This window comes from Leptinotarsa decemlineata, unplaced genomic scaffold, assembly GCF_025532065.1.
Source record: "Leptinotarsa decemlineata unplaced genomic scaffold, Ldec_3_MD MMD2_P_RNA_scaffold_2, whole genome shotgun sequence".
Classification (NCBI taxonomy): Eukaryota; Metazoa; Arthropoda; class Insecta; order Coleoptera; family Chrysomelidae; genus Leptinotarsa; species Leptinotarsa decemlineata.
In genome coordinates this window covers 536045-558654 of record NW_027412529.1, presented here as the reverse complement: position 1 = coordinate 558654, position 22610 = coordinate 536045, and the positions used below count along the sequence as shown (strand labels likewise).

General features: G+C 35.4%; 1 protein-coding gene across 1 annotated transcript in view; it reads left to right on the top strand.

Moving 5' to 3' along the window:
- Positions 1-22610, top strand: part of LOC111507785 (sodium-dependent serotonin transporter) — an 83467-nt gene that overhangs the window by 52317 nt on the left and 8540 nt on the right. Inside the window, exons 5-10 of the mRNA XM_023163140.2 lie at positions 4035-4173; positions 6880-7014; positions 7076-7304; positions 10761-11005; positions 17734-17934; positions 22394-22561. Of these exons, the coding sequence (XP_023018908.2) occupies positions 4035-4173; positions 6880-7014; positions 7076-7304; positions 10761-11005; positions 17734-17934; positions 22394-22561 (1117 nt within the window). The remainder of the gene's footprint in view (positions 1-4034; positions 4174-6879; positions 7015-7075; positions 7305-10760; positions 11006-17733; positions 17935-22393; positions 22562-22610) is intronic.

Genomic DNA, 22610 nt, shown 5'->3' with positions numbered 1-22610 from the left:
AAGTCTGAAAAAACTACAGTTATAATAGGACAAGATATTGATTTACTTGTCATTTTAATTGGGCGTACACTGTCTTACGAACGAAAAATTTTCTTTAAAAAAGTTGGGAAAGGAAATGTAAAAACGGAGATATACTCGACTAAAAGTTTTGATAATTATCCTCATCCCAAAACACATATTTTATTTCTGCACGCATTAAGTGGCTGTGGCACAATTTCTGCACTTTTTAAAAAGGGAAAAAAATAATTTTTGAACGTTTTTGAGAAACTGACAAATTTGGATGAACTAGCTGCAGCTTTTGAGGAAGAAAACTGTTCGGCCCAGAAATTATTAGAGAGTGGAACTCAAACCTTATTGGCAGTCTATAATGCTCCGAAATCTGTGAAAAATCTCGATCATCTTCGTTATATGCATCACGTCAAGTCTACAAAACTTTAGTCCATTGACTAATATTGATTGAATCATATTTTTTAATGAAAAGATTAATTCATATTTTTTTTTTCATCATGTAAGAAGTTATTAATTAGTTTGAAATTCAAATATAATTGCTATATTTTCATTAACAATTCTGTAATTACGTGGGCAGGTAAGTGTTGTTAAATAAATTAATACTGAATAAAAAGTGGATAGGTTAGGAAAAAAAATTATAAAATATAATATAATAGTTTATAAAAATTGATAAATATTTATAATCATTGATTTATTGATAGTTCATCAACTATATATGGCGCGTTTTCGACCGGAGGCACCGGTTGACCTGAAGTGATCCTGTGACCGCGCGTTCTCCGCCCTCAATCTCGAAAACGGTTCACCGTATGAAAAAACTTTTTCAACAAAATTTGTAGAGAATTTTATATTCTACAATACTGATAATAAATACAAATAGCAAAAAACCCATAGGAAATGAGATATTTACAAAAAAACGCAAAAAACCGATTTTTGTGACCTTTGACCTTGAAATTTAATAGTTGCTTACACCCTACCATATGTAGGTTTTGAGACAACTTTCAGGGTGTCAATATACAAGTATTTACAGACTTACAGCTGGGTATCCCAAATTCCGAGGTGAACTTACTATAATGACTGGACTACTAACTCTTTTTGAAGCATATACCGACTGTTTTTTGGGATAGTCATGGACTTATTTCTCTTTACAACCGAACGACAACCCTCAGAAGTCGAAACTTGTGCGAGCTAAGGATTAACGAGTTCTTATCTTTGTCATCATTACTTGAGAAACTGAAGACTCGATAGCACGAGTGGCTAGCTTCTTCAGAAGTTTAACCATCCGAGCCATCGGATAGCAAGCCATGATGGTTAAACTTCTGAAGAAGCTAGCCACTCGCGTCAGCGAAACGTCAGGAAGAAACTCCTAAAATCCACGGCTTTCAAACTCGAAAAGCAATGACACTGAAAACCTCAGCCGTGAAAGTCTAAACCATTTTGTTAATAACTGTTTTCAATCGAAAATTGATTCATCTCAAGGGGGATAATCAATTATCTACTGTCGTAGAATTTATGTTGGAATTACTAGAGACTTACTGGTTGAAGTCTACCTCGTCGAAGAACTCACGTATCTCAAAGGCCACACTCCATCCAGAAAAACGGCCACATTTGCTGAACGAGCAAATTCTGTTTATCCAAAACAACGCACCGTCTCACATCTAAGCGGTTGCCAAGGCGAAAATCCACGAATTACGGTTTGAACTGCTTGACCATCCGTCTGACACATCAAATCTAGCCCCAAACGACTTCGTTTTGTTCCTTTATCTGAAAATTGCGCTCGGAGGGCGGAGATTTTGGTCAAATGAAGAGGTAGTCACCTTTGTGAACAATTATTTTGCAGAGAAAAACACTGAGTTAAACGTGCGTCGAGAAAAATGTTGCAGTGTTTGTTTTGAATTTATTTTACGCCAGAGATTCCAGTTAGCACAAAAGTAAAATAATCCGGTTAATCCAGACATTGGAATAAGGTGAAAGATTTTTAGTGCGGTCAAATTAGACTAAAAAATAAGAGTGAAGGTACCTAAATTTACAACAAGCTGCAAACGCATGTAAGTGTTCAAAACATAGTTAAAAATGAGATTTTAAAATTGCGAATGATTGCGATGCCTGGAAAAAAATTTATTCGAGGTCAAAGCTCAAAAATCTCGAAAAAAATTGTTTTTTCGTGATTTTCAGGAAAACGGTAAGTTTAATCATAAAATAACCTCAGATAAAAATTGTAGATCATAAAATTCTCTACAAAAAATGTATTAATACTTTTTTTCTTAGAGCCACCGTTTCTGAGAAACGACGAGTGTAAAAGTTGTAATCGTCATTATATGCACACGTTTCCACGCCACCTATGAGGTAGTGTACTTAGCGCGTTCTTTTTAACGTGGTTTCCCCAGTAGGCCTATTCCACATGTCTGTTGTGATTCTGTCAAATTGAAAACTTGCATAATAAAATATATTAGGAAGGGCTGGAAATTATAAAAGCGATTGAAATTAAAAAAATATAAAAATGTATCCATCTGAGTCATAACCTTCAAATACTTCTTCTTGTTCTTCTTCTTGGTCTTCTTCTTCTTCTTCTTGATCTTCTTTTTCTTCTTGACGTTCATCCTGGGTGTAGATAAACTGCGTCAAGAGTAATGTATCGCATGTTTCCTCGTTGGTATCAAATGAATCCTCCACTATTGGTGATTCAGCATTAGAACATGACTGGCCTTGACAATGTGTAAATGCCAGAGAACACAACAGTCCAACTCTTTTACAACCACGTTTAGCGCTGCATCCCATTTTACAGTTGCAAAAAATTGTGTTCAGCAGTTTTTTCGGCACAGGCGGAAGTAAAGTCTGAATATGTTCTAATGCATTGTCGACCAACTTACAACCCCAGTCTTTTGGGTCTAGCTGATAACCAAGCCACACTTGAACTTGGTAATATACCCGGAAAAGATATTACTGAGCAGCAACTGAGGTTGGAGAAAGACAAGCCAATTGCACCTGTTTCTTATTTTTAGTGTTTTTTACGAAACATGCATATCGATACTTATCTAAGCAGGTGGTTCTTTTCGGAGCTTTGTACATAGAAAGAAGAAACTGAATCCCGTTGGTGATAATTTCTTGTTGATTCAAATTACTTTTTTTGAAAACTTCAGCACATTGAACTAAATCTTGTTTTTCAAACATTTTAAAGACTGTTGCTTTACCTCTCCTGTAAAATGCAGACGTTATATCACAGCCAGTTATTGCGTGTAAAAATAGTACATGATTTTGACTCTTCGCAAAATCATGTACTATTTTTACAAAAACAACCATAGTTGTATTTGTAAAAATAAATTGCTCTATAGCTGTTTCAATAATCAGTACGTCGGCATCGTTATTAGCCTGTTTAACCAATATATTTTCGCCAATAAACTTATCCTTCAACATTGAAATGAACCGAGATTTGTTTCGAGTATTTGCAAGAAATTTCTGTTGACTGGTAGGAACTGTCATAAGTTCTTCGAATAGAATATCGGAAGATGAAGATGTTGCTAAAGTTCGACGACGTTGTTCTGCAGCTTTAATATTTCTCGGGCAATCATCATAGCCATCAGATACGACCGTAATTCTGGCAGATATGTATATACGTGGCATACTTATGCATATAATGACGATTACAACTTTTACAACTTTCTGACTCGTCGTATCTCAGAAACAGTGGCTCTAAGAAAAAAAAGTATTGATTCATTTTTGTGTAAAATTTTATGATTTACAATTTTTATCTGATAAAAATCACCGATTTCCTGAAAATCGCGAAAAACCAATTTTTTTCGAGATTTTTGACCTTTGACCTCGAATAAATTTTTTTTCCGGCATCGCAATCATTCGGAATTTCAAAATATAATTCTTAACTATGTTTTGAACAATTACACGCATTTTCAGCTTGTTGTAAATTCAGGTACCTTCACTCTTATTTTTTAGTCTAATTTGACCGAACTAAAAATCTTTCTTTTAGATTCTTAGATTCAAATCTTGTATCTTATACGGCTCCTTTGTTGCAGGAGAGAAGTTTTGGAACAGTACAAATCAGACGGCCTCAATAGAATGGGTCCTATCAAGCCGTCTTTGGCCTTGTGTGTATTTGCAGTTTTCGTGTTAGTCTATTTTTCTTTGTGGAAAGGGGTTAGGAGCACAGGAAAGGTAAGATGTGAACAGATAGTCTAAATATCCGTCAAATACAACAATTATTTTGGAACTGTAATGCCTTTGTAAATAATTCATGTATTCATCAAAAATAATAGAAAAATTATCTTCTCTGCTCCATACAACATGATGAAGAAGAAATCCGCCATCAATAATGAACGTTTTAGTAAACGGTTATCAGTATTATTGAATAGATATAGATTTAATGCATGAAGAAAATGATAAAATATAATATAATAGTTGATAAAAATTGACAAATATTTATAATCATTGATTTATCGATACTTCATCAACTATATATGGCGCGTTTTCGACCGGAGGCACCGGTTGACCTGAAGTGATGCTGTGACCGCGCGCTCTCCGCCCTCTATCTCGTAAACGGTTCACCGTATAAAAAAATTTTTTAAACAAAATTTGTAGAGAATTTTGTATTCTACAATATTGATAATGAATACAGATGGCAAAAAACCCATAGGAAATGAGATATTTCCAAAAAAAGCGAAAAAAAACCGATTTTTGTGACCTTTGACCTTGAAATTTAATAGTTGCTTACACCCTACCATATGTAGGTTTTGAGACAACTTTTAGGGTGTCAATATACAAGTATTTACAGACTTACAGCTGGGTATCTCGAATTCCGAGGTGAACTTACTATAATAACTAGACTATTATTGTTCTACTAGAGAGCATCTTGAGTATCCATTCTCCTACTACCAGGGGTACATTCCTGGAGTGTAGTTGCTGGGTAATTGTTGGAAAGGTTGTTTTATCAAACGCTCCCTCGATATACATATATGAATATACCCAGGATGGATTCTTTATTGTCCAATGATCTCTCGATTCTGCGTAAATGACGATATTATACATATAATTTCTGCACAGAATCGAAATGTTATACGCTCCTAAAATGGCTTATACCAAATCACAGCCCATTGTGTTCACGAGTTTTATTACAAAGATACGAGTATGCCGAGAAGGGTCATTTGTTGCGGAATTTCGTGAAGAGGGTTTGAGTTAGTAGATCTATAATGAAAAGAGGGCCGTAAATAAATGTTTCATAACATATTATGTACGCTGTATATTTATTTATCCATCAATTTCTATTGTGTCCCCTTCAAAGTAGTCCCCCTCAGCGTTTTTTCTAATCCTCGAAGCAGTCCTGATATGCACTTTTTGGTATGTCCTTTAGCTATCTCAGTAATTCGGCTTTTATTTCCTCAATCGTCGCCAAACCCCGTCCTGTCATGGGCCTCCTCGATCTTGGGAACAGAAAAAAGTCGCAGGAGGCCAAATCTGGTGAATATGGTGGCTGAGGCATGACTACGGTGTTGTTTTTGGTCAAGCAATGACTACTGAACAGGTGTCATAACCATATACCCATAATTCATAACCAGTTATGATCGTTTTGAGCAAATTTGGATTCCTGAGCGATGCTCAGGACAAAATGGTCGGGGACATAAATATAGTCGAGAAGGGTCAACCACTTGTACCCGAATTCTTTGTCTAACTGGATAAGAGTGTTAACGTATAGTACCTACCTACTAACTTTTGACATCAAATTTATATTGAAAAATTCAGTTCGTTGGGAGTTTTTGCAAATGCAGCCCTTTTTTCGCTTATTGAGTCTGGTTTATTAGTTTATTCAAAATAAATTGAGAATAAAGAACTATTAACTACTGCAAAATATGACTAGTGAAATATCAATAGCTAGTTTATAAAAAATTTAAAAAGTTTCTTGCGTTGAAAAACCAATTCAAACAAGCGTTTAAAGGCGCGAACTGTCATGACGTCATACTGTATGAATCCAGGCGCACGCATATGGCGCAGGCTGTGATACCGTTTAAATCTACTTATTTAAGCAGCTGCAGCGAAACGCTGTTGTGGTAAAATGTGATGAGGTCATGTTTTCTAATAGATTTGTATTATTAATTTGTATAGTTTTATGATTTGTGTTTAACCTTGATGCAGCTCTGTTTGTGTGTTGTTGAATTTGTAAATCTAACAGGGACTTTCAGTTTCAAAGGCAATGGAACACAAACAATATAAATATTGCACCATAACCCAAATTATTCATACAAATTTCATTAGTTTAAGTTCTTTTATCAAATAATTATCTCTTGAGGTATACAAAAACAATGGAATTGCTTCATATTGTATCTATGAAGTATAATACGTACTTTTATCTCACTTTAAATAAGTATACGAGTATTAATTTTTTTATTACAGAGTTATATAGAATTTATACATAGTGATTAAACTTGCAACAAATAATGATTGTACTTACTTGTCTATTTTAACTCCACGTACTTCACCAAGAGAAAAATGTTCAGCTTCATTAATGCATTTCACTACCATAAACATATCAACAACTGGCAGATTATCGGATTGACCTTTTGTAAATCCTTGTTTGTTCGAATTTTCACACCTAATAATAAATAACACTGTGTAAAATTAACTAAATACAGTAAAAACCACAGATTTGGACAAAAATATCACAGTAAACAACAGAAACTTCGAACCACCAGGCGCAGACAGTTCAACATGAATGGAATAGCGACTGGCGAAATACAGTATGACGTCACATCCAATATGGCTGGGCGTTGGTGGTCACGTGACGAAATTTTAATTCGAAGCATTTAAAAAATAGTTATTTGTGGTAATTAAAGCTTTAGTGCAATGATATCAATTTCCATTCGTTTGCAGGTTGTGTGGATAACAGCGCTAGCTCCTTACGTTGTTCTTATCATCCTCTTGGCTCGTGGAGTGTCCTTACCGGGAGCAGCAGAAGGAATCCGGTACTACTTAACTCCGGAATGGGAGAAACTCTACAACTCCAAGGTGAATCACCTGATAATAATACTAAGCGTTCAAAATGACAATGGTCTTTCCATTTCTCCAGGTGTGGATAGATGCCGCTTCCCAAATATTCTTCTCCTTGGGTCCAGGTTTCGGAACTCTGCTAGCTCTGTCGAGCTACAACAAGTTCAATAACAACTGCTACAGAGACGCCATCCTCACCAGCACTATCAATTGTTTGACGAGTTTCTTAGCGGGCTTCGTCATATTCTCCGTCTTGGGCTACATGGCCCACGTACAGCATAAGAGCATCGAACAAGTAGGTTTGGAAGGTAAGGTTTCTGTTTCATTCCGAGGTTCTGTTAGGTCAGATTCAGAGTGAATAAGTCCCACGAGGATTGATTTGTCATCATCTTCCGAACAAAGACTGCACGCACTATCTTCTGCCGGTTCAAATCTCTTCATATGATGATTCAGACAACAGTGACCCGTCAATAGACTTTTTAGACCACTCAAATCATTTGCTTCAGTCTTCAAGAGTTCGTCTGATAAAACCTAAAGATATGTGTACCACTGATATGTTTTGCTTGCAGCGAATTTTCTTTCAGAGAATCAGTATAACCTGGAAACCAGGCAGAGAAAATTTGTTGGGTTTTTCTATCGAGGAAAGTCTTTTGTGGCAACTCGTTACCAATTTGAACGTTACTCGATGGGAACCAAATACTTCCAGAACTGTTATCCAACATATTATTATTGATTTATGTTTGAGGTTAGTTTCTGCCAATGCCAAGCGGGTAGTCTGGCTTCCGCGCGCCTTTCGTCACTCTGACATTAAAACAAAAAAAATTATTTAAACATATTAAATGTAAATATTGAGGAATGAAAAAATTCATGTAATGTTGGGATACATCAATAAACAATAATCCGCAGTCAAACAATTTTTATCCCAATTTTAACGTTAATTATAAATTTGTTAATTAATAACTTTTTCCGAATTGAAAGTTAATATAAAAATCCCCATAATTATTAAACTAAAACCCTGGCATTTTTTTCCTTTGGTGAAGTTATCCTTAATAGGCAAAAAAAATAGATTACCGTTGCCAAAATAAAAAAATTGTTCATTTTCTATTTTTTTATTAACAATTGAAAATTATAATTTGATAAAAAATACATTACAAATGTTTTTTTTAAATATTTTATTGTTTCAATGTCTCATGGCTAAAAACTGATTGATAATATTTTTTTTGAATTTTTCACAGATATTGTTAATAAATTTATTATAAACAAATACATTGTTTATAAGCAATTCGGAATTTTTTTTTTGCATTATGTTAATTGAAAAAAATCATGATTTTTAGAAAAAAAAAGGTTTCTTAAACAAATTTCTTTGTTGCTAAAAAATACGTTTGTTAATCAACAATCGTTTTTTGCAACTAAATATTAAAATTAAGGAACCGTTTTTTTTAATCATAAATTCTATTGTTCTTTAAGGTTTTGAAAAATCTTTTTTTTTAATTGTTCATTTTAAAAAAATTAAAAAATTAAACAACAATAGAATTTATGATTTAAAAAAAAAACAGTTCCTTGATTTTAATATTTAGTTGCAAAAAACGATTGTTCATTAACAAACGCATTTTTTAGCAACAAAGAAATTTTTTAAAAAACCATTTTTTTTCTAAAAATCATGATCTTTAAGGTTTTGAAAAATCTTTTTTTTTAAATGTTCATTTAAAAAAAATTTAAAAATTAAACAACAATAGAATTCATGATTTAAAAAAAAACGGTTCCTTGATTTTAATATTTAGTTGCAAAAAACGATTGTTCATTAACAAACGCATTTTTTAGCAACAAAGAAATTTTTTTAAAAACCATTTTTTTTTCTAAAAATCATGATTTTTTTCAATTAACATAATGCAAAAAAAATTTTCGAATTGCTTATAAACAATGTATTTGTTTATGATCTATTAACAATAGCTGTGAAAAATTAAAAAAAATATTATTAATTAGTTTTTAGCCATGGGACATTGAAAAAATAAAAAATTAGAAAAAAAAAATTATAATGTATTTTTTATAAAATTATAATTTTCAATTGTCAATAAAAAAAATAGAAAATAACATTTTTTTTATTTTGGCAACGGTAATCTATTTTTTGCCAAAGGAAAAAAATGCCAGGGTTTTAGTTTAATAATTATAGGGATTTTTATATTAACTTTCAATTCAGAAAAAGTTATTAATTAACAAATTTATAATTAACGTTAAAATTGGGATAAAAATCTTTTGACTGCGGATTATTGTTTATTGATGTATCCCAACATTACATGAATTTTTTCATCCCTTAATATTTACATTTAATATGTTTAAATAATTTTATTTGTTTTTATGTCAGAGTGACAAAAGGCGCGCAGAAACCAGACTACCCACTTTTGGCTCTATTTTCAGGGCTCTGTAAAAATTATAAATAATCGAGATACAGTTTCGGGAGTCGGGACTTTTTTCATTGATCTTTTCAAATCTTTTTTCAAATTTCCAAAATTTTGAAAATTTTCCGAGATATTAAGAAAAAACTAAAGCCCCATTTTTTTTCACTTAATTGTTTATAACTTTTGTAATTTTTATCGGCGCATTTTTGGACCTTTCCTTAAACTTTTTAGGCGAAAATACGAATCGAATGACACCTTGGTCGTGATTTTTGGACAGGGCTGAAAAATGTTACAAAAAAAGTACATGTGAACTAGATTATACCACCTGAAATAAGATAGCCCAATAGGTAGCCCACCCACGGGTTCAATCCTGTATGTTGCTTATCTAGTCTCTCCCTCCAGAAAGATGGGGAGGAGAGGAAGGTCCAGAAAGATTTTTATGGCGCTGACAGTGTGATGCAAATGGCAGCAGAGACAGTCAGACGATGAAGTTTTCGGCTTCAGGTGATTGTGCCGTACATGATCATTGGTCTGACAATCATAACATATATCCAATGGATTTGTTTGGGCCCGAAACTCAAAATTTTTTATGAATCTTTGTCTGCCTTTGCGTAGAACCTTTTCCAAGTGAGTGTTCCAGGTGAGTTTTTCATTCTGGATAACATCAGTTTTGCTGAAAAAGGATTTACCATTTAAAGGAAGTGCAATCGAATCATTCTGATTCCTCATCATGGTGGAATGGACTATCACAGTTTTGCTGAAGTTTACAGACATTTGCTTCCCCTGACACCAACTATGAACATCGTCAAATGTTCTTTGGGGACTATTACAGAACCCCTTCAGGACGTGGTTCACAGAACCACAGAAAGGGAGATACCACCTGACCCAGAGGGCAACTCCTGGTGAACATGAACACGGTGGCTTCAGTGTTCATATAGAAGTATTTGTTTCGAAAGAATTCTTTTCTTTCGTGTAATTCAATGTTTTATATGAAAGTAGCTGTTTCAGGAGGACTTTCTTTCAGTTTGTGTCTGAAAGTTACTTCTTTGCATGATCTACACATCCATGTAAAGCGTTACTTATTTTCAACTTGATTACTTCCTTCCTTTCTTTGGAAGATTCCCTCATCCTTTTTTTTTGTACCAAAATGGAGTGGTAGAGCGCCAAAAATTTTCTTTCCCAAAAATTAGATAATTCAATGTCAAATGTTCCTTTGATATCAAGTAATATGGCCACCACGAATTATTACATATTCAAGATACTTTCATCGAATCCATCGAATAAGATGGAGGCATCCAGCTCTAAGGACCAAAACCATGACTGAGCAGTTTCTGGTCACTACTCTCACTATAAAAAATATTGTTTCAGGTCCTGGGCTCGTCTTCATCGTCTATCCAGAGGCTATAGCCACGATGAGTGGCTCAGTCTTCTGGTCGATCATCTTCTTCCTGATGTTGATCACTCTTGGACTGGACAGCACTTTCGGCGGCCTAGAAGCCATGATTACGGCCCTGTGCGATGAGTACCCGAAGGTACTGGGCAGACATCGGGAAACGTTCGTGGCGGTACTGCTGTTTGGGATATACATATGTGCCTTGCCGACAACTACTTATGTGAGTAAACAACTACTTTCCTGGCTGATACCACAATGTACATTGAGTTACATCCGCCAGGCATATATGCAAGAGAAATAAAATTTCTTCATGCTTTTTTACCACAAATACAAGTCTCGGAAACTCTTTCATATAAATCAACTTTATTGGAGCATCCCTTGTTAAGATACAGCACCTTAAAGGGGGTACATAAAATTTGTATAACAATTTTTTTCACAAGCACTAAAAAAGTTACAATATTGAAATTAACCTGACGTTTTGTACTACCAAAAAGACACTTAGCCAGAAATTTATTTGAATTACCCCGTGGTTGTAAGGGTTGGAAAACGCAACCCCTAAAATTCATTTCCTATGTAACTTTTTGTCTTATTATTTTTTTACCGTTTAAAAATGTATTCTTGATAGTCTGTTTCATTCTGAACAAAAAATGTCTCTTGGGTTTTTTGCCCAAAATAAACCATTTCGCAACAAAAAATTATTTTAGGAACAACTACAGAGATACAACGTCATAAATGCGAAAATACGAAACTAATCTATCTAGTAGGTCGCTATTAGCGATAGTGGCAATTAAATTGGTATGAAGCTGTCAGTTTGTGAATTTTTGAAATTGAATTAATACTAATTATGTGTTGTTGTTCTGTTCTCAATTTGTTACTATAATAATTCACTTGTTAATCAAATGGCATACACAAATGAGGAGATGGCTGATTTGCATTACGTTTACGGTCTGTCACAGGGGAGTGGGTTAGAATCTTCTAGAAGATATGCGGAAATGTATCCTCAACGGCAGCATCCTTCACATAGAATATTTGCTCGACCTCATCAACGATTACGAGAATATGGTTCATTCGACAAAAGAATGTGGCAGGATTGTGGTTGCCATCGAGAAGTACGAATACCACAGCTTGATGAAGCAGTAGTTAATTTGATTGAAGAAGAACCTACTACCAGTACTAGAAAGATTGCTTTCCAGCTAAATGTTGATCATATGACGGTATTTCGAATTTTAAAGGAACAACTCTTATACCCTTAACAGATGCAACAAGTACAGGCACTGTTACCGTGAGACTTTCCGAAACGTCTTGAATTTTGCAATTGGATGCTGGAAATGATTAGAAGAAATTGTGACTTTCAGAAGACGATAGAGTTCACAGACGAATGTAGTTTTTCTCGGGACAATATTATTAATTTTCATAATTACTTCATATGGGCTGATGAAAACTTTTACGCTATTGTCGAAACTAACCATCAAGAACAGTTTTCTCTTAACGTGTGGCTCGGAGTTAATGGGGATAATTTAATTGGTCCTCATTTTCTACCTCCTCGATTAAATGTTGAGGCATACGTTCAATTTTTAAGAGAAGTGCATCTAGTACTGCTGGAAGAAGTTCCTTTGGGCGTCAGATGGAATAGGTTTATTATGCATGATGGGGCTCCCGCCCATTTTAGTCAAGTAGCACGTCAGCATTTAACTGAAACATATGCAAATCAGCGGATAGGTCGAGGAGGACCACAGAACTGGCCCGCTCGATCCCCGGATCTCAATCCTCTCGATTTCTCTATTCGGGGCCATTTATAGCATTTGGTTTATCTTACTCCCGTTCGCGATGTAGAGGACTTAAGAAACCGCATCATCGATGCGTGCAGGGTAATCAGAGAGACTCCAGGAATATTGGAGCGAATACGTGGCTCAAAGCGCCGACGTCTAGGCGCATGCGTAATGTCTGAAGGTAGGCATATTGAACATTTACTATGATTTCTACATGTGTGTTTTGTTATTAATAAATTAGTTTTGTTTATTACCCTTTAATCGTTTAATGCAGGTACTAACTACAAAATAACAATAAATCCAGTTCGCATTTATGACGATGTATCTCTGTAGTTGTTCGTAAAATAATTTTTTGCTGCGAACTGATTTATTTTGGGCAAAAAACTCAGGAGACATTTTTTGTTCAGAATGAAACAGGCTATCGTAAATAAATTTTTAGATGGTAAACAAATAATAAGACAAAAAGTTACATTGGAAATAAATTTTAGGGGTTGCGTTTTCCACCCCTTACAACCATGGGGTAAACCAAATAAATTTCTGGCTAAGTGTCTTTTTGGTAGTACAAAACGTCGGGTTAATTTCAATATTTTAACTTTTTTAGTGCTTGTGAAAAAAATTGTTATACAAATTTTATGTACCCCCTTCAAGGGGCTGTATCTTAACAAGGGATGCTCCAATGAAGTTTCTTTATATGAAAGATCCTATCTTTTTTTCGATGAGGAATCACCTCCTTAAATGTTTTACACTTATTATGACATACATATGTCATATGTATGTCATATATGACATATACAGTACGATGCAAATGTATGGAATAAATTCGATATTCACAAAAGGAGCGTCTTTCGGAAGAAATCCAAAAACAGGTCAACTTTAATTTTTGACGGCCCATCTCATGATATTCATATGAAAGACGTTTCGTCACCAGTGTTGGCGTGATGACGAGATCGACAATTTTTTTAAATGCAAACAGGGGTCATGTGGCACCCCATTCAAAAGGTCTACTAGTCGTCTATTCAACGGTATAATGGTTTCAATATGTATTAATACAGGGTCAACCGAAATTATGTATTCAGAAGACTGAATACATAATTTTTATTAGCTCTGGTTTTTGAGATACACAGTACTTAATCTTAAAGAGTAGTTATACTATACGTGAAAAGTGAAAGTACATAAAACAATATTGTTATGTTTCTTTTAGAATATTTTAAGTACAAAATTAATAAAAAAAAACATTATTCTTAGTGTTTTGACAAATAAAAGAAGTTTGTACCACCAAATTTCAATTAAGTCCATCCGATTCATTGTAAGATCGCTGTCGTTTAGCATGTCTTTTATAAAACACTTCTGGAGCATCCCTACACACAGACCAGCAGTAGTCCTCAAGCATTGCTTCATTCCAACGGCCCTGATATCTCTGTTCCATTAAGGCAATGTCTTGATGGAATCTTTCTCCATGTTTGTCACTCACAGCTCCACAGTTTTGTGGGAAGAAATTAAGATGAGAGTGAAGAAAATGAATTTTTAAGGACATGTTGCATCCAAGTGTAAGCTTGAAGAAGCTCTTTAACCAATGCTGTGAAGTTATCATCTCTTTTGTTACCTAAAAACCCATGTACAAACCCCTTAAAGGCTTCCCAGGCTCTTTTTTCATTTCCTGTTAAAATCATGTCAAAAGCAGGATCATTTACGATTTCACGGATTTGAGGCCCAATAAAGATGCCTTCCTTGACTTTAGCATCATTCAACCTGGGAAACTTTGCTCTCAAGTACTTAAAAGCTTGTCCTTCCTGGTCCATGGCCTTCACAAAGTTTTTCATTAGTCCCAACTTAATATGTAATGGGGGGGGGGGAAGGAGAACATCCTTAGGATCTACAAGAGGCTCTTAAACTACATTTTTCTCATTAGGGTTTAGGTCTCGTGTAGGCCAGTTCATTTTTTATAGTGAGATTTTCTATCCCGACTGTCCCACAGACACAAAAAACAACAGTACTTGGTGAACCCTAATTGCATTCCTAGGAGTATAGCAATGACTTTCAGATCACCACAGATGTGCCACTTGTGTTGTTCATATTTGATTGATTGGAGAAGTGTTTTCATATTTATATACGTTTCCTTCATGTGAACTGCATGACCTATAGGAATAGAGGGTAGCTGATTTCCATTATGCAGAAGTACAGCTTTTAAGCTTAGTTTTGAAGAGTCTATAAACAGTCTCCATTCAGATGGAGTGTGATCCAAATTCAAGCAGTCCATCAAACCATTAACATCAGAACAAACTACGAGGTTTTCTTTTTTCTCAAAAAAAGGAAGCAAATCTTTTTGACGCTGTCTGTACTGAGATATTTTCATATCATGTTTTAGAAGATTCCACTGTTGTAGTCTTGACCCTAACAGCTCAGCCTTTTCCTTAGACAAGCGAAGATCTCTTATAAGGTCACTCAACTCTGCTTGACTAATTCTGTGCGGGTCACTAGACCTATCGCTTACCTCAAAATCAGGGTCATAGGATGTAGAAGGATGGGTTGCTCCTTCCAAACAGTCTTCATCACCTTCCTCTGAAATTTCATAGTTTTGGGGTGGAGAAGGGACTGGCAAATTGTCTAAGTGTGGTACAGGCCGAAGAGCAGATGGGAGATTAGGGTATTTAACCGTTCCTCTTTTCTTCATAGATAAACCTTGCTTAATGGGAGGAGTTAAGCAGAAAAAACAGTCGTCTGTATGATTGGTAGGCTCACGCCAAACCATAGGTACTGCAAAAGCCATTGCCCGGTTTTTATTTTTCAGCCACTCTCGCAATATGACGGAACAAGAATTACAACATATATGAGGAGCCCATGATTTATCTTGGTCCCCAACTTGCACACCAAAATAATGTTCATAGGCTGTCTTAACGATAGGTGTCATTTTACGTTTCTGAGACTTAAATGTTATTTCACCACATATATAGCAAAAGCTATCGACAGAATTCACACACTTTCGAGGCATTTCAGATCAGCACTTAAATTAATTTAAAAATCAACTCCACACGATAATTTCAATAGCAACCACGTGCGTACAATTGATAAACTCACATAGGTTATGTTTACTATTTGAGAACAGCTGATGAGAGGGGTGTTATGTAAACAAACATGTGTACCAACTGTTGGTGATGAAATATTTCATTTGTTGAAAACTCAATATACATATATATATATATATATAATATAATGATACTATATCTTGAAAACAAGAGCTAATATATAATTTTTATGGTCACTTTCGGTTTTAATACGTGGAAATACATTAAAATCATCTAATTTCAACCCCGAAACAAAAACTTTGTTGTGTTGTGTAATTTACACCAATCGACTGTTGTTAGAGTGTTGAAAAAAGAAAAGTGGCATCCGTATAAAGTTCAGCTGGTCCAAGAACTGTTAGAAGATGACTTTGACAGAAGAGTCGAATTTTGCGAAATCATGATGGAGCGCTCGCACAGAGATCGGAGTTTCATACAAAATATAATATTTTCAGATGAAGCTACTTTTATGCTCAACGGTCACGTAAACCGTCAGACTTATCGATACTGGGCAAGAGAAAATCCACATTGGATGGAGGAGCATAGCACACAATATCCACAAAAAGTGAATGTTTGGGCCGGAATTTTGAACAACCAGATAATAGGACCATACTTTTTTGAGGAAAGCGTAACTGGTGCTCGGTATCTACACTTTCTCAAGATTATCTGATGCCACAACTGAATCAGCTATTTCCAAATAGAAATGCTTTGTGGTTCCAGCAGGATGGGGCGCCCCCACACTACGCCGTTGATGTACGAACCTACCTGGATACTGTTTTCCGAGGAAAGTGGATAGGAAGAAGAGGGCCGATCGAATTGCCACCAAGGTCTCCGGATTTGACCCCGTTAGACTTTTTTTTATGGGGATACTTGAAGAGTAAAATTTACCAAAATCGACCAAATGATTTAGAAGAGTTGAAGGAACGCATCAGAGCGGAGATTGCACAAATAACCCCGAAGTTCTCGGAAACGTTACAAATGAATTCAGTGCCAGGCTTTCACATTGCATCATAGCTGAAGGTCATCAATTTGAACATTTATTATAATTTTATAATAAATTTCAATAAATAACATGTTTTGGTTCATCTTGTACAAATGAATATTGGCATGGTTATACCGTTGAATAGATGATTAGTAGACCTTTTGAATGAGGTGCCACATGACCCCTGTTTGCATTTAAAAAAATTGTCGATTACGTCATCACGCCAACACCGGTGACGAAACGTCTTTCATATGAATATCATGAGATGGGCCGTCAAAAATTAAAGTTGACCTGTTTTTGGATTTCTTCCGAAAGACGCTCATTTTGTAAATATCGAATTTATTCCATACATTTGCATCGTACTGTATATTCACATGGACAGTTGGCATTCAGAGTTCACCTCTCTGCAACTCAACTCAAATTATTTAATCAGAATCATCTACATCGCATTCTCTTTGTATTTAATATATTAATGAATATACCGACATATATACCGTCACGGGAAACAGTCCTGCTGATCAGTTTGCTATCAACATTTTTTGTTAATTTAATCTTCGAATCGAATGAGAAATTTTCTCGGCGGTGACATATGTTTGTCTTTTAAGGATAGCTTGCTACACCCATTTTAAAATTTGAAATGAAGGTGATATAAAATGTGGTGATTAGCAAGCTTCTTAGACGGATGCGATATTGATTCTCATCAAATCAAATACGTTGGTTATCTAAGCATAATAACTCCTTACACCATACAATTTAATTTAATATCTCAGTAGTTATCGCAAAAACAAAAATATCGCGTGAGAAGATAAATTCAAGCGGCCTCACAAATTGATGCGACACCGTGATGAAGAAAGGTTGCAATGCCACTTAAAATATCGCCGCCACTGCGACTCAACGAAATACGGTCTTTCTACCGTATTTCGAAAATTTATTGACCTTATAATGGAACGTTACAAATCTTTAACGAATCATCAAGAAACTAGCAAGTGCGACACAGTCGATGAAGGGTCATTCTGGTGGGAGTGAACACTTTGAAGATTGTTCGCGACTCTTCTATTGTTGTATGTATTGAATGTTGAACAAAATGAGACAATTTCGACGAAAAGCATTATTTAGGTCGTTGTTTTTCTACTTACAGGGTGGAGTCTACTTAGTTAATATGTTGAATATCTACGGCCCCGGCCTAGCCATTCTTTTCGTGGTGTTCGTAGAAGCAGCCGGAGTCTGTTGGATATACGGGACCGACAATTTCGCCAGAGACATCGAAAAAATGATTGGACACAGACCCGGCCTTTTTTGGAGGATTTGTTGGAAGTACATCAGTCCAATTTTCATTCTGGTAAGAGAACGACGCTCTTTTTCAATCAACAGATGGCCCTATACTGCTAAATTTTGAACTCTTGAATGCTAAGCAGTAGTTGAAGATGATGACATAACTATCTGTACAGGAAAGCCACATTTGGGAATGTTGTATTAAGTAAACTGTATGGTCCAGTCATCTTAGTAAGTTCATCTCGGTATTTGAGATACCCAGCTATAAACTCGTATATCTTGTATCTTAATAGTTGTTTCAAAATCTAAGCTTGGTAGGATGTACGCGACTATTATGAGTATAAGTATTATAAGTATAATTATTATTACTAATATCATTTTTATTATTATCATTATTGAGGAATACACCTCTAAAAAAATGGAAAAGATGATATAATTGAAGATAAAATACAGTACGAAAAAATACTTTTGATACAGAATCTTGAAACTAAACAAATGAAAAATAAGACGTATGTAATTAATGTGACTTGTGGAGCTGGTGTTTACGATTTACAGAAGATTCCATATCAAACTTATTTAATAATTATTTTACCCACTCATCTATTTTTAATTAAGTATCAATTTATTTAATAACACTTACCTGCCCGTATAGTTATAGAATTTATAAGGGTAATTCTTAAATTATATTTCAATTCTAATGTAATGTATATTAGTAACTCCTTGATTAAGTATAAAAAGGACAATGCATTTTTGATCAAGGTTGTTATTAGAAAATATTCGTTACATTTATCACTGTGAAAAAAAAAAATGAAAATTACAAGAACTACAACTTGTGATTTCAATTATCTTCTTCTTCTTTATCGTCGTCTTTGTAGTATTTCAAAGTCCTCTTCTTTATTGTTTTCAACGACATTTGTCTCCGGGTCTTCCTTGATTTCGGGGTCAAAGGTTCTGACTTCATTGACATCGCTCCGATATGGTAAAGCATAGTGACAACCTTGCTCATAACAGTGGCCACAAGTCAAAGAGCACCTCGATTTCCTGCATCCACATCGCGAACCACAACCACCCTTGCATTTGCAGAATGATCAGTCACAGCCCGTCGCGTATTTCTGATATGTATTCGTCTTTGTAGTATTTCAAAGTCCTCTTCTTTATTGTTTTCAACGACATTTGTCTCCGGGTCTTCCTTGATTTCGCGGTCAAAGGTTCTGACTTCATTGACATCGCTCCGATATGGTAAAGCATAGTGACAACCTTGCTCATAACAGTGGCCACAAGTCAAAGAGCACCTCGATTTCCTGCATCCACATCGCGAACCACAACCACTCTTGCAGTTGCAGAATGATCAGTCACAGCCCGTCGCGTATTTCTGATATGTACCGCTCTTGGTGGAATCAAATGTGCCAAGCCACTTGATAGTCCGGTCAATTTGACTCGAAAACAGTAATGAAATAACGAAAATTGCGACATAGCTAAGTTGATGACGACCTTTATTTTACCATAAAAAATGAAAATTTGAAAGTCCCAATCTGTCCCATGATCCCTTGCTCAAGTACCTGAGTGTATATACAGGGTGTTCATTTGAAAACTTCCCACCACGGATTTATCGAAAACTACTGATTGAAAGAAAAAACGCCGAGACACGTCAGAAGATACATCAAAGGGGACAACTTTTTAACCAATAACTACTTCACCCCCTTTCACCCTCTGCACCCCAGGATCATTTCCTTGAAAATTTTAAATGACAAGGGGTATCGAGTGATAGCTTGTTTGAAAAGTCCTCCGAAGTCCTTCATTATGACGTTTATTTTTTTCAAATCGGTCGATTCGTTTTCCAGAAAATTAGAAAAATATTATTGATCTTAATTTGGGAATTTTCGAAACAATACATACAAAAATATTACATTTTATTTCAATAATTGTTCAAAATGTTGCCCGTTGGTGGCCAAACAATGATATAGGCGATGTTCAAATTCCTGACGGACATTTTCAAATACATGTTGTTGGATATCATGGCAGCTGTCGATAATGCGTTGACGAAGTTCATTCAAATTTGCAGGTTGGGGAGTGAACACAATGGACTTCAAATGGCCCCATAGAAAAAAGTCTAATGGCGTCAAATCCGGGGACCTAGCAGGCCATTCTATAGGCCCTCTTCGCCCTATCCATTTATCGGGAAACTCGTTGTCTAGCCATTGTCGAACCGGAAGAACATAGTGAGGAGGAGCACCGTCTTGCTGGAAATATATCTGAGCCTCATCAAGTGTAGGGTTTCCATCCTCTTCGATTTGGTTTTCAATGGTTTCAGTGATAAGCGGATTGATAGTAGTTTCCAACATATCCAAATAAATGTCTCCATTTAAATTTCTATCAATGAACAATGGCCCAAACACTTTGTTTCCTAAAATGCCTGCCCATACATTAATTTTTTGAGGGTACTGGGTGTGCCCTTCCACAAAAGCATGCGGATTTTCATTGCTCCAATACCTACAGTTATGCTTATTAACAAATCCATTTAGATAAAATGTGCATTCATCAGTGAAGCAGACATTCTTCACACGAATGGTATTATCATTAATCGCTGCAGTCATTATTTCACAAAACTCCACTCGCCTATCAAAATCATCTTCGGTTAACTCTTGCAATATTTTCATTTTGAATGGATGAAATTTATGGAGTTTAGTAACTGTGTGTACAGAGCCTAATGAAATATGAGTCGCAGCAGCAATTTTGCGTAACGAAGTATTAGGATTTATTCCAAAATGACCTAAAACTTCAATTTGAGCGGCTTCATCAAAAACTCTTCTATTATCACGTTTTTTATTTGCAACCGATCCAGTTCGAGTAAATTTAGTAACTAGGTCCAAAACATACCTATGCGAAGTTAACTTATCTGGATGTCTGGCATTAAACGTGACGGCAGTTTGCCGAGCACATTGATTTTGGGCACCATAAATCAGAATAATTTCCACTCTTTCGGCTAGTGTGTAAACCATTTTCGAAATAGATTCTGAATCAATGATTTACTTTTCACGATCTGAAAACTGTGACAGAGGTAACTGACAGGAAATTCAATTCCTTCTTTCACCTAGCAACTGAGAATAACTACACATGTAAACAATGAAAACAGTTCGCCTAGGATATCTGTGTTGATGAAAAAATCGCGGAAAAAATTGGGATTGGTATTTGGTTATTGCCACGTCTAATCATTCGAACTGCTGTTTATGTTGGTAGTTTTCGTTTTGAATTATAAACGAATGTGGATTTGGCAAACCTTAAATGTAATTGAAATGAAAAGTGATATTTTCGTGTGTTTTTATTTTCTATCGGAACAAATAAAAATTAATGCAGATTTTTCTAATTTTCTGGAAAACGAATCGACCGATTTGAAAAAAATAATCGTCAAAATGAAGGACTTCGGAAGACTTTTCAAACAAGCTATCACTCGATACCCCTTGTCATTTAAAATTTTCAAGGAAATGATCCTGGGGTGCAGAGGGTGAAAGGGGGTGAAGTAGTTATTGGTTAAAAAGTTGTCCCCTTTCTGACGTGTCTCGGCGTTTTTTCTTTCAATCAGTAGTTTTCGATAAATCCGTGGTGGGAAGTTTTCAAATGAACACCCAGTATACGTGACTAATGTGTGCCTATTACATTGAACGTGACTTTTTCAATTGCGATATCTCAGGAACGGTAATATTTACAGAAAAAACTCATAGGAACTGTTTTTGTAGAAAAATTTGAGATGTACAACTTTGGTCTGAATAACTTTTGAAGCGCTCATGGGACAGATTGGGAATTTTAATTTTTTATGGTGAAATAAAGGTCTTCACCAAAATTTAGCTGTCGTCAGCAAAGCAATATAATGGATTCTTGTTCTTTTCCAATAAGTCGTTGATATACAATAAAAAGAGGGTTGGATACAATATGGATCCCTGCGGAACACCAGCGTTGATACTGAAAGTATCGAGAGCCACGACAGCCACTTGCAGGAAACGTTCTTTCAGGAAGCTGAAGAGTCATACACAGAAATAATCCGACAAGCTATGAATACAATGTGGTAGTTGAGAAAAAATAGAAATTATCAATAATTATCAATAATTGATAATCTTTATATGGCGTGTTTTGGACCGGGACTACCGGTTGACCTTAATTGATGCTCTAACCGCTCCCTCTCCCCCCCTGTATCTCGAAAAAGATTCAAGTTATAAAAAAATGTTTCGAACAAAAGTTGTAGGGAATTCAATCCTCTACAATATTGATGATGAATACAAATAGCGAAAACCTTCTAGGAAACGAGATATTTGCACAGAATCTGTAAAAAATAGATTTTTGGGAGCTTTGACCTATGATTTTAATAGTCGTGTACAGCCTACCATACGCAGGTTAGGTTAGGATGTCAAAATACAAGTTTATACGAGTTAGTAGCTGGGTATCGCAAATTCCGACCGAGATACGTAGCTAACTTTCACCAAGATAACTGTACCATATATGGGACACTTGTATTAAGAGGAATTTTTTTCCAGATTATTTTCGTATTCTCTCTTCTGAGCCACGAACAGATGCTGGGAACGGAATATGCCTATCCCGAATGGAGTCTGAAGGTTGGATACGTTCTCACCGCATCCTCTATCATGTGCATACCCCTGTATATCGTGTATAAATTCATCATTACCCCAGGAAACTGTCTACAGGTAAAATATAACATTTTCTCTCTTGCTTTTCATATAGAAATAACCCATC